At 44.3% G+C, this 16,351-nt stretch overlaps 1 protein-coding gene across 15 annotated transcripts in view; it reads left to right on the top strand.

Moving 5' to 3' along the window:
* The window catches only part of nrxn3b (neurexin 3b), a 215,121-nt gene that overhangs the window by 37,112 nt on the left and 161,658 nt on the right, over positions 1 to 16,351 (top strand). For 12 of the 15 annotated variants that reach the window (XM_019891083.1, XM_019891076.1, XM_019891075.1 and 9 more), the window contains exons 1-2: positions 8,479 to 8,744; positions 12,077 to 13,181. In XM_019891083.1, coding sequence (XP_019746642.1) covers positions 12,485 to 13,181 — 697 coding nt within the window. In that variant the 5' untranslated portion in view covers positions 8,479 to 8,744; positions 12,077 to 12,484. Of the gene's footprint in view, positions 1 to 8,475; positions 8,745 to 12,076; positions 13,182 to 16,351 lie in introns of those variants that run through there. The other 3 variants (XM_019891082.1, XM_019891081.1, XM_019891069.1) reach the window with 3 other exon arrangements.

Here is a 16,351-nt window from a genome sequence, read left to right as displayed (position 1 = left end):
CCGGTAAGGGCTTTTTTAGACCCCCAAACATGGGGAAAAAAAAAAAAAAAAAAACGCCTCGGGGTGTTGTAAGGGATTAGGCATCAGGTGTACATAAAGCACATGTGTTTTGTTTCCATGTGTTTAAGACTGTTGGGCTGCAGTGCATCTGGCCCACATGAATTATTTGTGAGAGGAAACTCGACGCCAACCTCAATGTGTCTCAGACTATGCCGCCGTCTGCGTGCGTACGCGCGTGTGGGGTCTCTCATCACGCAACCATCTGGCCAAAGTCTCAGACACTTCGCCGTCACACAGTTGGTCCAACCAGGTGGCTGAAAATGCGCCTGACCAGGTGGCAACCGTTGCTTGCCAAGACCTTTGGCTGTCTGGATCTCTGCCACCTCAGGCCACGCTACGAATATTTCATTCATTGTTATTTGTGGATTTTATTTACTGACACGGTCACCTTGACCACAGGAACCGGTCGGTCATGGAAATGAAGCGCCGACTTTTTCCTCTCTTAAAGATCATCAGTGTGGAGGGGCGGGGCACTCTGGGGTGAGGGGAAAAAAAAAAAAGCGTTGAGTTGCCTGTGATCTATTAATCTGTTTGCATTTAGTTGTGTGGGTTTTGATATATGGTAAAATATTCCCTGATTAGCTGCGCTGTGGGAAAACATACGACACGGCAGCAAAAAAGCAAAGAAGGAACACAGAGTTCACAAGAAAAATCTGTCGGCTTTGTGAAACGAATATTTCATTCATTGTTATTTGTGGATTTTATTTACTGACACGGTCACCTTGACCACAGGAACCGGTCAGTCATGGAAATGAAGCGCCGACTTTTTCCTCTCTTAAAGATCATCAGTGTGGAGGGGCGGGGCACTCTGGGGTGAGGGGAAAAAAAAAAAAGCGTTGAGTTGCCTGTGATCTATTAATCTGTTTGCATTTAGTTGTGTGGGTTTTGATATATGGTAAAATATTCCCTGATTAGCTGCGCTGTGGGAAAACATACGACACAGCAGCAAAAAAGCAAAGAAGGAACACAAGAGTTCACAAGAAAAATCTGTCGGTTTTGTGAAGAAATTGACAACACAGACACCACTGAAATTTTACTTTTGTCGACCCTCTCCCATAAAAAAAAAAAAAAAAAGAAGGGGGAAACAGCACACTGCCTTATTCCAGTTTCAGGGTTGAGTGCATGGGTGTGTGTGTAAAATGGCATGCTGTTACTCACCAGCCGGGAGGGCTTGCCAGCATTTGTGAGGCTAGCAGGTGGCCCTTTTTTAGATTCGACTGGCACAAGTGACAGTGAAGTAAACCCAGACTTCAAGAAAACAACATTTTTTTTTAGCCAGTGCATTGATATTTTATTATTATTCTTCTTATTATTATTATCAGTAGTAGTGCTAGCATTACTATTATTTTCATTTCGACTGGGCTAGATTCGACTGGCACAAGTGACAGTGAAGTAAACCCAGACTTCAAGAAAACAACATTTTTTTTTAGCCAGTGCATTGATAGTTTATTATTATTATTATTATCAGTAGTAGTAGTTGTAGTAGTGCTAGCATTAGTATTATTTTCATTTCGACTGGGCCAGGAAACTAAAAATGACATTGGTGTAGCCTCCATGGACCAGAGTAGCCTGCCAGTCGGTTAAAAAAAAAAAAAATAGCACACCAGTAATGGAACAATGTGATTTTCTAGTCCTCTGTGATAAGTCATTTGAATGTATAAACACACACACACGAATGCTGGCACTCAAGGCCCAATGCAAGTGATAAATATGTGAAATAAGTTCCAATCGACATTATTAATATTGCACATATTCATTAAACACTCAAAGTGCACACCCGGCAGCAGCAAGTCGTCAGGTGGATGAAATTAATTCAAGCGTGAATGTAGAAAGTACATAATGTTAGCTGTCAGAGCCAAATTGATTGCATATGCCATTTACAAAGTATGTCGGCTGTGAACAAGGGAAATGCTAGTGTTGTACCACAAGATGCCATATTCATCAAGCGCTATAGAAACACTCAAGAGTTCGTTTGTTATGCGACATGCCGTTGTGAGGTTGATTGCCCTCATCCAAGAAAAGCAGTTTCTTATGGTGTGCTTAGTGATTGATGCGCTGTTATTGCACCGGCCTCTGTGGCAATCGCCGATTCAGGCTCCAAGGTGTACGCGCTTAAAAAAAACATGGCGGTGCCCTGCAGTGCAGTGAGAGTGCGCTCCTTCTCCTTGTTTCCGCTCTCAGATGTTTTAGGTGTTGGTGCTACACTCGGTGTATCAGGATAACCAAGCCTGACAGGTGCTTCTCCTCATTATTCAAATAGCCCGTCACTGCTGTGCGAGGGCGCCGCAGAAGATGTTGCTTTTATCCTATAGCCCACATGCGCGCTCTTCGCACTCTGGGTGACATTACGGTGACATTTACAATGAAATATCACCCTCTTGTCATTCGCCATCATAGAGCCCCGCATAAGCCGAATGTATTGATCTCGAACTATCCCATCCATCCCGCTTAGCAGACTTTACACGGGCTTGCCAGCATTTGTGAGGCTAGCAGGTGGCCCTTTTTTAGATTCGACTGGCACAAGTGACAGTGAAGTAAACCCAGACTTCAAGAAAACAACATTTTTTTTTAGCCAGTGCATTGATATTTTATTATTATTCTTCTTATTATTATTATCAGTAGTAGTGCTAGCATTACTATTATTTTCATTTCGACTGGGCTAGGAAACTAAAAATGACATTGGTGTAGCCTCCATGGACCAGAGTAGCCTGCCAGTCGGTTAAAAAAAAAAAAAATAGCACACCAGTAATGGAACAATGTGATTTTCTAGTCCTGTGCGATAAATAATTTGAATGTATAAACACACACACACGAATGCTTGCACTCAAGGCCCAATGCAAGTGATAAATATGTGAAATAAGTTCCAATCGACATTATTAATATTGCACATATTCATTAAACACTCAAAGTGCACACCCGGCAGCAGCAAGTCGTCAGGTGGATGAAATTAATTCAAGCGTGAATGTAGAAAGTACATAATGTTAGCTGTCAGAGCCAAATTGATTGCATATGCCATTTACAAACTATGTCGGCTGTGAACGAGGGAAATGCTTGCAATGTACCACAAGATGCCATATTCATCAAGCGCTATATAAACACTCACGAGTGCGTTTGTTATGTGACGTGCTGTTGTGAGCTTGATTGCCCTCATCCAAGAAAAGCAGTTTCTCATGGTGCGTTTAGTGATTGATGCGCTGTTATTGCACCGGCCTCTGTGGCAATCGCCGATTCAGGCTCCAAGGTGTACGCGCTTAAAAAAAACATGGCGGTGCCCTGCAGTGCAGTGAGAGTGCGCTCCTTCTCCTTGTTTCCGCTCTCAGATGTTTTAGGTGTTGGTGCTACACTCGGTGTATCAGGATAACCAAGCCTGACAGGTGCTTCTCCTCATTATTCAAATAGCCCGTCACTGCTGTGCGAGGGCGCCGCAGAAGATGTTGCTTTTATCCTATAGCCCACATGCGCGCTCTTCGCACTCTGGGTGACATTATCGTGACATTTACAATGAAATATCACCCTCTTGTCATTCGCCATCATAGAGCCCCGCATAAGCCGAATGTATTGATCTCGAACTATCCCATCCATCCCGCTTAGCAGACTTTACACGCAACGGTTCCCAAACAATGGGAGATAAATGAACACCCATTAAGGTAGTTAGTCGGCCCCGCTTTGAGGAGCCAACCTGGCCAAATTGACTTCTAATAGATACCCTTGATAGTGTAATCACTTTGACCCACTAACGGCCCCTTCAGCGGGCCGGCGTCCTGGGATTTGAGGTAAAATAAGTAAAATTTGATTCAATCAGCATCATTATGTGTGAGAGGAGGCGGTGAAGCAATATAAACCTTGTGACCTTTTCGATGCTAACTATGATGGATTATTGATTAAATCATAACAGGTGGTGTCTGCTGCAGTTTTTCCCCCCCAAATGTGTTGCTTAAACCTGGTTGAGGTTGAGTAGCCTTAAAGGTAGAATAGGAGCTTCAAACAGATTATTTTGAGAACATTGACCAGTTGATTTGTTTGTTGATTTGTTTGTTGTTGTTGTTTTTTTTCCTCAGCCAGTTTTAATGGATCACTATGATGATTAAGAAAAAACATTTCGCAGAGCACTGACTTCTGACGACGTGCAAGAAAATGCTGTCATTCTGTGACATGTAGCATGAGTCTCAGCGTAAATAAGAGTGGTCGCTGGTGGAATTTTCTCTCGGGGGGGGGGGGCTGTGGATAACACATTGACAAATAGTGGAGAATAGAAACATCAACCTACAGACAATAGTAAGGTCGCTGTGTGTTTCTATGGCGGAGGAGACAACAGTAAACCATATCAAGTCAGTCTAGCAGCTTTTGAGACATGAGAATGTCACAATATTTCATTGTCTTATCCAAGGTGATTTGGAAGGAATGTTCTCACTCGCTCTTGAGTCCAAATTACGCTATGTAAAATCCAGCATAAATACTGCAGTTGCCGTGGCAGCGTGACATTTGTAGCTTGATTGCAGAACAAGTAGATGAGTTTTTATTAAAGTAAAGCAGAGCTTGTGTGGAATTCAGTTAGAAGGGAAACATCAGAGAGGTTATGATTCATTTATCACATCGTTTTGTGAAGAAGAAAAAAAAAAAGCAGGGCACGCAGAAAACTATGCCTGGTCGAGCCACTTATTGTGTTTGATCTTGGTAATTCATTTTGTTGAAAGAAAGTCTTTTATTTGCCATTGTGTTTGCGTGTATTCTTGTCAGGGTTGTGAAGGTCGGGCACACTGTCTGTGTTTGGTGTGTCACACTGCGGTGTGCATGTGACACTGGTTTTCTCCGGGGATGTTCCTCTCTTTCTCTCTCTCCTTTTTTTCCCCCCATCAGCCTGTTTCTCGCTCTCTGCTGCTGCTCCTTCAGAAAGAGCTGTTGGTCTTTTCATCATTAGCCCCTAAAACATAATTAATATGTCACTGGCTATGCAGGAAAATGCCAGCACGCGTTTGCTCATCATGACAAATTTGAATTCTACATTCAACAAAAAACAAAACAAAACGGTTTGCTCAACCTTTACTGACTAAAGCAAGTTTATTTGCAAGAACGTGATTTTTCTCAATGGGACAAGGTTGAGGTTTGGTAAGTGGAACCTCTTTAGAGCAGACCTAATCCAGTCTGGTACGCTATTGTAAAGGTCTAATGGGCGCAGATTAAACAAAGCTGCTCAAATGTTGATCTAGCCGCAAAGGCCCTTTCAAAGCCGCACCTCATTTTCACATCAGATGCTAAAGATAAGCTCGTCAGAGTCGGAGTGCTCTTCCTTTTCCTCTTGCGATGTTATGGGCTACCCTGCCATGTGGGTAAAGAGGGAAAAGGCGTATAGTTGGACGTGGTTGCGCAGCTTCTCCCATCGACTGAAGTCATTTGGGCACATTCATGTCAGATTTGCAATCTGGGCGGAGCAACACTAAAAATGTGGGCGTTCCACATCAAATTGTCTCCCATGGACTTTTTCCGCTTGTGCCATTCAAAGACTAGATAATGAGTCAAAGTAAACAAAACAAAACAACCAAAAAAAAAAAAAAACTGCATTTATACATTTTTACAAAAAAATGTATCTTACAAGACTCAATGTTGTTTGTCAACGCCTAATATGTACGACTTGAATGTAATTAAGATGCGCACTTTCTTTCAGTGTTGTAGAATTGCACGACATCATACTTAAAGGTGTTTCGAGTATCCATTTTTTTCACGTTTCACAGTAGAATAGAAGGTCATGGAAGCCTCCTCAGTCAACAGTCACATCTGTGCCTCAAGCTGTTTCACAAAGCAACTGGGAAAATTTGAACCGATTCCAGCGCAAGTGTGTAACATCATTATCCTATTTCATGTATATGCACTTAGTTTCCTTTTGTCTTTATTTGATTTTTTTTTTTTTGCTTTCATTCTCTGAATCTGTTGACCTTTTCTCCTGTCCACATAATGTATGTGACGACACCTCTCATTTCGCTCCCGAGTCGCAGATCAAGTCAAAACCCTCAGGCAGTCTCAGCATCTCAGCACCCACATCTTACTGCTGGCTTCCAGCGCCGCGTGAGCTGTTTTTAGCACCTGTCTTCAACTCCACTATACAGCTGTCAACTTCAAAGATTCAACTTTTTAGTTTTTTTTATTGTCTCTTGTCACATTAAGCTTTTCATTATTCATTTAAATAGGTTGTTCCTGTTTGTGGTTTTTTTTCGGATGTGTTTTTTTCCAGCTGAATTACATAACAACAAGATCAATAGTCAGCATCACCCCATCCTACCAAATGCAGAAAACCTTCAAAGCACTCAGCAGCTCCTTCACTGACAGACTCCTTCACCCCAAACGTGCGAATGAGTCGTCCCGCAGGTTCTTTCTTCATTCCGGCTCCTGTAACACCGCTCTCAATATCCTGTTAACAACTGCCGGTGTTCATTTCAATCTCAACTGGTTATACAAGAGTGGTCAGGACCAGCAAGGCCTTTTCTGCTAGCCTGAACACTACACAAAGTACTGATCTACATTTAAAAACAAAATTCTGTTATTTGTTCCATTAAATCACCCCCCCCCCACACACACACACACGCACACACACCAACAGCCTGTTCTGTTTATTTTGTGGTGTTTCTCTTGGCTGCACTGCAGTACAGTGGATGTTGGATTTTCTTTTTTTCTTTTTCAGGAGTGTTCGTCTATATGACAAACAACACAATATTAGCAACGGGACTGTTTCTTTCAACAGATTTTAAAGCCATCCTGCCAAGGATGGCGAGCAACATTTCTCCGTTCCTCGGATTGGTTGGTCTCATGGTTGACGCAGAATTTCCCCTTGAATGCCACAAAAGAACTGCAACAGGAAGAACATAAATGCCCCCTTTTATCATCCAGAAAGTTTCATTTTATTCTGATAAACAGCCACACGCAAAGCAAATAAACCGTTGCGCGCCATGTCCCTACTCTTTTTAAAGGTAATTCAATTTATTATTATTATTATTATTATTTATGTCATGCTGCTATGACTGCACTATTTACACACCTGCTCCTTAGCTCCAAGCACCACGGTGGAATTGAACTACTTGAAAGGAACGTGGTTGAAGATGCACAGCATGCAAAATTCATGAGCGGGGATTCTGTCCAAGGTTCAGGGCCATGGACAGCGCTCTAGTATGCACTGGAGATTACAGCGATCTGTCCATGGTCCTGATATATACAGTGCTGATCCTTGGATTTCATTCACGTGTACTCCCATTCCCACTCGTGTATTTGCAGTCTAAGGAGCCCGAAGGAAGCCCGTCGGGGCAATTAGCACACTTTCAATGCGCTGACCTTTTGCTGGTGTACAAGATCAGCCCACGAGGCTATCGTGAAGAGAGTTCACAACGGTTACGGTGTTGAGGTATTTGTAGGTCATAAAATCTTGCTCAGTCACACACAACATACGTTGGAGTGAGAATATTTTTTAATACATCTTTGTAATAGCAAGGAACCCTCAAGGATCAAGATTTATAAGACGCTTTACTTTTAGGGCTCTCACCCAAGTGACCGACGCTATCTAGCATCTCATCGGTAGTGCTGGGCCAAGATTGACTTTGCACTACATTATCACAACATTAGTGGAAACCTTGCAACAGTGGTTACGACTTGCAGGAGCAGAGCCCAGGGTAGGGAAACAAAAATTGAACTCCCAGAAAGACGATTAAAAAGCATTTTTATTTGCGGAGGCAGAACTGAATGCACTGGACAGTGTGCATGTGGCGCATGGACACCTCAACCAAACACAAATACGTCGAATGGCCGTCATGTCGACAGCTTCTATGTGCTTTCTTACGCCGTTAGCGAACAACGTGTTGGTCCCGCAGGACTCAACCTCTTGACTTTGATATGAAAGCAGGGGCGTTGCATCCGTGGGCGTTGTGCGTGACATTCTTTCAGACTGCAATACGGCCGTTTGTTGATTGTGACTCCGAATCTTAGCTGGTCATGTCATGGGTCTGTTATTATGTAAATGAAGCCCACTCTTAACTGCCAGCTCACAGACCCATTTTAAGAAAAGGGGCGGGTAATAAAATGTTGACTCGACACTTGATGGCTGGGGAGGCACTCAAGAGGGCAAAGCCTTTCTATACAAACAATACAAACGTGCATTTTCTCTCATCTTTTAAGCATTGCTTTTTTCCCTCCTCGTGAACATAATCATTCCACTGCGCTGCAAATTAATATGCCGTTTGGGGGCTGAACTCCAATAAAGTTCGCAGATGAGTCCCTGTGCAAGTATCATAGCCGAGCTATGAAATATAGTTCATTGCCAAAAGGATGAGTTTATGTGAAGCGTTCTGGGGGACCGGTTGCCCTCCTCCACATCGGAGCGCGTAAGGCGTGTCAGACCAGAATCGAAGCCAGCCATAGTTCCATCATCCGGATACAGTGAGTGAGCCCAGCTGGCTGGGAGATGCGCGCTCAGTGAAACGGGAGGAGGCGGAGGAGGAAGACGACTGAGGGAGAGGACCGCCGCCTTCATCGCGCATACTTGGTCATGACAACGTTCCCACCGACACCCGCGTCGGCATCTCTCGAAGCGAAGCGACATTTCAACTACATCCCGATGGAGTTTTGCCCTGGATTGTTTTAATTTTCGATTTTACGCACGCACGGATGCGCCCGGAGCTGTTCATCTCCCTTCACCGCGAGAAAAGGTAGGCGCATGACATCTCCTCTAATAATCATAAAAATCGTAATTACTATTATTGTCGTTATTATTGTTATTATTATTTAAATATGCCCTAATGCATTGTCAATGACGCCGTGTTTATCGATTGTGAAGTTTTTCGTTATGTAATTCTAATCCGGTGAATTTTATGACACGAATCCGAGCCTTTTGGATGAGCGCACGCTTCTTCGGGTCACGCAAACGCTAGCAATTTGCTAGAACACACACTCGCACATAAACGATTGCGACTTACTAAAATTGGCTTAAGGACGTATATATTTTTGTTGCGGGGGAGTGAGTGGTGAGAGAGTTACTGAATGAGTGAGTGAGCGTCGAAGTGGAAAGTTTCAGCACATCGACTCCGCTGCCCCTCGTCAACTAGCAGGGGACGGCGACATTTCAAATGTCATATAGTTAAAAAAAAAAAAAACGGTGCATGCGCTGATTAAAATCTCTGTTTCACCACCGGGGTGCTACAGTTGGAGCTGCTTGCCCAACGCTCTTGGTCGTCGTTGACAAATTACGCACTCTATATCTCCTCCTCCTTTTTTTTTTTAATCGCTGTGCAATCGATGTAAATCGGTTTTGCATGCAGGCAATGTGGTCGGCTTTTGCCCTCTTTTAGAGGAATGTGTGACTGATCAAAAGTTACAAGTCAGCTCACGCAACTTGATAAATCTCTATTAACACCGAATGCCTTCCTATAGCATAACAATCATTCGTGAGGCACACGGGACAATCCATAATTTCTTTTTTTACAATGACAGTAAGATGCTGTAATTTGTTCATTTAACATATTTGGTGGGGTTTGTGGCATCATACTGAGGTCTTTCTACAATACTGTTGACCTTATTTGGCTGCAAGAGGGTCAAAATATGAGAGAGCCTTCTCGGTATAATGCCGTATCGATCAACACTTACTGTATCATACGAGTTAGTTGATTCGTTGAATCCGGAATAAATCAACAACACACACACATACACACACACAAAAAGATCAAAATCACCTTGATTGTGGTAGTGACTTGCTAGGTTTCCACTAAAGGTGCTCTGGTGGCCCCTAACTGGACTTCAGAATGTCTAACCAGCAGTCGTAAAAACAGCCAGTGATTGATGTTGAATTAAAGAGGGCCTTCTGGCCAAAGCTCGTGATTGACAGCAGAGAGGGGGGGGGGGGGCTGGATGGCGAGGTCTCCAGAGCATGATGAGGTCTTGGCTGTATTACATGTCGAAAAAAAACGATATGCGTTGATGCTGGATGCATCAATGCATCATTTATGGCCTGTTCGTGCCAGTGTCTTATGAGGGGCATCTTATATCCTTTTTAATAATTCAACCACTATTTATCCCAGAATACTCACTTATTGCAATTGTGCAGCATCAAATTTAATGCTTACGTTTGGACAGTTATACCTTTTTAAAAAAAAAAAAAAAGATGTTCATAAAAAATATCGTATACTGTATGCTTTGCATGTTTTTTTTTTTTTTTTTTTTTTTTGGTGTGGCTCTTTTAGCCCAGAATTTGAGCTGAAAGGCTTATACTTGGCTGAAGGGCATTTTTGAGCCCAGTCCTGTGGGGACAAAGTGTCAGTGAAATATTCAATGTGAAATTTATGTCACCACATAAGCCTCATTAACTTCGCCTAGAGGCCGGCTATACAAAACGGCCCCGCATTGGAGAGAAGAGGGTCATTTGAAAGTGTCAAACATCGCATCATCTCGCGCACAACAACGGGGTCATTTAAAAGCAGTAACTAAGAGATGACTCGTGCTTTAACTCAAGTCCAAGGACAAGCTAAGACAGGATATCGGCTGCCTCAGCGAGACACACAGTAAGACACGTTAATTGACCAGAGGCCATAGAAGAGTGGCATCTCGGGTCTCGCGGGCTTATGACTCTCCTCCTATTGAATGCACACACAGCGCACGTCTGCGGTCAGAGGCCTGGATGAACTCGGCTGTGTTCAGGCTTATTGTCGCTCTACAGAACCTTTTTTTTTTTTTCACCTCCATATTGTTTCAGCAAACTTCTTTGAAGACAAAGCCAATGATCGAACCGGCCGAGCCGGTGCTGTCAGGGAGACACGTGCATGCGCCCATATGCACAGGGATAACACACAAACAAACGCGCACGCAGGGCCGCAGACATTGCATTAGCATAGGTATCAGTTACTCCGATTCAATAGCTCGCAGCAAGATTAACTATTCAGAGCAGGTGGTTGAAGGGTCTATTGTGTTGCGTGGTCCCGCGCATCACCGGTGGACATGGCGATGGTGTGCCAAAAGGCGGAGGACTGACGAATGTATGCATTTTCGGGTTTTGTCATGTAAATCATTTTCAGCGACACAACTCAACAGCTGTGAGCGAAGCAAGGACAGTGTTGCTATTCTGTCACCTTGCAGCGCCATCTGTAATGGAAATAACAATGATTGCAGAGCAGAAAATTCCACAAAATGTCACCATTGAATATCGTATATAAATTGCACCATCCTAAAATCTGCTATGAATGGCTGGTGATGATTGTAATCCCTTAAAGACATGCAAATGAGCGTGGTAGCGGATAATTAGTCATATTTACCAGGATTCGAGCAGGCCTTCGGTGGCGGTAGGCAAGCGTTTGAAGCGAAACTCATGTTCTGTCTTTACAGTTCAGAACGAGAAGTCAGCACCGCGTCTTCGTGTAATTTCAATTCCAATGCTAGATTTCCATGCCGACTTATCCGAAATTACTTTCCCGGGTCAGGTTATACGTCGTCAGTCATTCAGTAACATGTAAAAATGTTGTCGGCTATTTTATGGATTCCTATTTAGTCGACATTCCCATTATCTTCCTGGTGGAGCTCCGTTTGCCCGAAACGTAGCGCACGGTGCGATTTTCTCCATTTCTTTTCTCAGCCTTCAAGTCTCGCTAAGTTTTCTCAAGGTTTTATCACAGTATCTGTGACAGGCTGTCGGTTGGAAAGAGCTGCTGGGCCCCGGGAGGCTCGAAGGTAAACTATGGTTTACCTCAGACGTCGTCACTTTCTTCTGGGCTCCCTCGTATTTATTGCAATTTCTCACACGCTGTCATGGCTTTTTGTGCATGAAAGGTGGGCACTGCGTAACTTTGGAGCACTTTGTGGGAATGGCAGATTGGAATGAGTCAGACCATTACACGGCAGGACACATTTTGATTGAAGTTATCCAAAAGGCATCTTACATCGTAAATTCTGACCGCAATCTTTTTTAGATAAGGGATGTTTGTAGTCGTGTTCCTTTGTTGTGCGTTTCTCCGACTCCAACTTTGTTCTCACTGCCTCTCTTTTCATTGTGTTCCAGGTTTATTCCAGGCTTGCCCGACACTACAAATCAAACCATGGGGCATGGCCCAACAATGAAAGTTATGCGCTTCAATCCGGGAAGTCGCCGCAAAGAAAAGACCCAGGGTGCACCTCTGAATCACTGATCCTCGTAGCATCTCTGTAGCAGATTCACTTGACGTGGGGAGACGATATTTTTATCTTTGCTTACAGTTGGCTCGTAGGATACATTTCATCCATCAACATTTGATCTGCATCAGATAGGAAAAAAAAAAAAAAAGAACAGATGTTTTATTATAAAGCAATGCGGAATATAAAACAAATCAGATGCATTTTAGAAAGCTGCCCTAATCAAATATTTTTGTCACTTTAAGTGGACATTTACCAAGTTCGAATCACCTCCGGTGCTTGCTTGTTACTCTCGACAATGAATCCAAACGGCCTCCCTGGGAAGGTTCTCCTGCTGCTAAGTACTGCGCTGACACTGAGTGCAGGATTAGAGTTTACTGGCTCCCAAGGTCAGTGGGCTCGATACCTGCGCTGGGACGCCAGTTCGAGAAGCGACCTGACCTTCCAGTTCAAGACATCCCAATCAGACGGCCTCGTGCTCTACTTTGACGACGGCGGATATTGCGACTTCTTACTCCTCACCCTGTCCGAGGGCAGGATGCAGCTTCGCTTCAGCATCGACTGCGCCGAAACCACCATTGCGTCCGAGCAGATGGTCAACGACAGCCGCTGGCACTTCGCCGCCATCAACAGGCACAATTTGCGGACCGGCTTGGCCGTGGACGGCCAGACCAAGTCGGCGGAGGTGCGGCCTCAGCGGCAGTTCATGAAGATCGTCAGCGACCTTTTCCTCGGCGGGGTCCCGGGAGACATCCGCGCGTCTGCCATTACCTTGCCCTCGGTCCGCGAGCTCGCACCGTTCAAGGGGATCATCACCGACCTCGTCTACGGAAGTAAACTGCCCACGCTTATCAACAGTCAGAAAGTCCGTTTAGAAATGTTAGGCCTTTGCACAGAGAACCCCTGTGAGAACGGAGGGATCTGCTCACTGGCGGACGGAGAAACCTACTGTGACTGCTCTCGAACTGGATTTGTAGGGCGATACTGCACCGAAGGTAAGAGGCCATGTGGAATACTGATGAGCATATTTGCGGAAATACAAAAAAAAAAAAAAAACTCCTGTATCATTGCTGTCCAATGAAAAGCACGTCTGCGTGTTCCTTTTCCAAAAATAATTCTCTACGTTTTTAAAGGCAGCATATCAGGCTTTGAATGCTCCTGTGGGCATTCAGTTGGTCGTATTGTTAGCTGATTGTCAACTTGCCATGTTGTACTGGGCAGCCGTGAGAGAGACGCGTGTGAGGCTTTGTTGCCGCTCCATGGCAGCAATTTCCGGTTTCGCCTGTTTTTTCGTCATCATTTCTCTTCTTTGTCACCGCTATTACGGTTTGATTGCGGCACCCGCGGAAAAAGGCAAAGCACCAGCAAAATATGCTAGCAAAGTTGATCCTTTTGATGCTCACCAAGGCAAAGTTAAAGCGACAATTTTGGGTGGCATTTAATTTCCCGCTGTATGTTTTTCATTCGACAGCAAAAAAAAAAAAAATCAATCATTGGACAATGATTTGCTCTCACTTCAGAGTTTGCTTGCTCGTTATCCAGCGGGATCCATATTAACAATGACACCATTCAGGCACTTGCAGGAGACGCATATTTAAATATGGAATTGATTCTCCCTAATGAAGCCCCACTCTAGTTTTTGTATCATGCTTGGTATATCTCAAATGACAACACTTTCTTATCAAAGTTATCTTTTCGCCGGGAATCTGACTCAGCTCCCGCAAGGACGTGCAGGGACCCCAAGGTACAAAATGTTTGGATGAACTTCATTTCCTCTTTTTCTGTGCCAAGGTAATCTGTTTTGGGGGGGCGTGTTAGGATGGCGCGCGCGCGCTTCTTTGATAACATTTTATCTGCACATGTTTATATTCATGTTCTTTTGGGCATATGTGTGATGTCATAAAGGACCCATTTGTTAAATTGCTTCCGGTCGCTCTCTATTCAGGAAATATCCACACTGCGTCTGCGCGTATAGCGCAGGCGTTTGCTCCCGGTTAGGGAATTGGTTCTGCTCTGCTATCGTTTACATGTCACCAGATACCGAGAATAACTAATTTCTGTTTTTAAGACATCTCGTGCCATGTCATAAAAAATGCACACCACTACCACGGGGAATACACGAGTATGATCTTACATGGGAAGCTGTTTTTTTTTTTTTTTCTTCACGTGTAGGGATTTAAAAAAAAGACATGAACAGAAGCATGTTGAATTTCCTCCTCTGCTGACCTGTTCTTGCCAGTCTGAATCAGACCGGCTCGACTCCCGGGGGGGATAAAACATCAGGGGAATGCTCACTGAATTCTATTTTAGTGCAATCGAGCCACAGTGTGCAAAGGAAGTTTTGCTTCGCGATGACGCCAATTGAAGGTCGTTAAAAAATATCGATTTATCCGCAACGATTAAAACGTCTTTTTGTTTCTAACGCGGCCGTCTTTTGTTCCAATTGAGCCGTTTGGAGCTTGAATCTGAAGAGCTCGCCGATGGCACTGTTCAGGACAGCACACGATGTGCCGGTTGCGGAGCAGTCAAGCGGCAGGGCCGGAATTATCCTCTTTTTGCTGCATCCCATTTGCTCATTGCTTTTGCTAAGCAGGCAGTGCAGGGTCCATTTTAAGTCTAATAAAGCCCCAGGGGACGGATGATATCCTCGTTTTAAATATAGCCATGTTTTGAAGAGGGTGGTTACAGAGAGGGCTAGCCGCACTTCAACACGTGGCAACGACAGCACAGGCCTGCGGTACACTAATTTGTCAGGTCAGTTGTCAGAAAAGAAAAATACAAGAAGCAAACGCATCCCTCTGTTTTGTTTGTTTTTGTCAGGTCTGCTCACATATCTCAAGTTCCTCCGCATGAACCGTGGTCACGGCGACCCCCGCCCCTGCGCTTTCTCGACGCCGTTAACCGATGTGGCTGACTGTTGATGATGCAACAGAGACAGGGAGCCGTAATTAGGAGGATAATGACCACGGAGATGGCAAATATGTCCGGCGAATGCCTTCACAAATGCCGCTGCGAGACTGTCGAAAAATGCCAGAATTTCCGTACCAAGCGCTGGTTCAAGCAACCCTTTTAACGAAACGTTTTACAAGTTCAAATCGTCGGCGTATGAGCATTTAGCAGCGATTAAACGCAAACAACTGCCGAGCGCACCTGTCTTTCTTGGCCCGCGGTTGACGACACCGCCCGTTCACGTGCATCTGCCAAGACTTGTGACTCTTCATACTGTACATCATAGGATAAGTCTAAAAGGCCCAGACCTCGCGTGTGCGCACCGTGCACAAACATACACACTCAGCGAGCGCCGAGACCCTCGAGCAGTTCGTTAAAAAGAGACAGATGGTTGACTGAGTGCAATGGGCCCGGGTCGTGTTGAGTTCGCCACCGTCCTAATTGTAGCCTGCTGGCCCTCAAGGCTCAGAAAGGCAACGCAAGGAGTGAGTTTACGTAAATAAATGAGAAACGTGTAGATGAGAAGGAAGGGATTATTAGGAAGAGCATTTAAAAGTGAGCGCAACAGCATCAACAATCGGAGACTTCAAGTCAGCGCTGCCCATTGGGTTTTATAGCACTTGCACGATACCGACATATGTGGGGAAAATAAGACTTTTGCAGTCAAGTTACAAGTTGGATCCAATTTGAAGGACCAGCGTGTCCCGACTAATATGTATTGGTGGAAATCTGATTAGACTCACTTTTGAAACCACCTACTCATGCGGTTTGGATTCATCCTGTTCCATCCTGCTTTTTTTTTTTTTTTTCTGTTCAGACATTGCAGATGTCATCTCAATTCAAAATAAATCATATGGCATCATTTGGCAGTGAATTGAAGGCAAAACAAAATTCAAAGGCAGCACATGAAGGATTTTGAGACATTTTGATTCATACACCCTCCATTTGGACAATAATTATTTTTCTGTGTGAATTCAATGAAATAGAGCATAAATAGTAGCAGCCGTGGGAACTGTTTCGAGGGTATTTTCCACTCCCAATCCCAAGGGCGCTCTGAACTGACTTAAGTCGTTAGCTTGGCCAAGGGAAGCCTTTCTTTCAACGTTTTCACTGATGTCTTGGCCAAGGATGCCTGACTCCCACCTCTCAATTGTCGTCAAGCTCACCCACCATCGTAATGGGGACAATTGGTCTCAAAAACGGTTGCACGGATGAT

This window comes from Hippocampus comes, unplaced genomic scaffold (genome assembly GCF_001891065.2).
Source record: "Hippocampus comes isolate QL1 unplaced genomic scaffold, H_comes_QL1_v1.1 scaffold174, whole genome shotgun sequence".
NCBI lineage: Eukaryota > Metazoa > Chordata > Actinopteri > Syngnathiformes > Syngnathidae > Hippocampus > Hippocampus comes.
The sequence above is the reverse complement of the archived record's forward strand: the minus strand, read 5'-3'. Positions and strand labels throughout refer to the sequence as shown.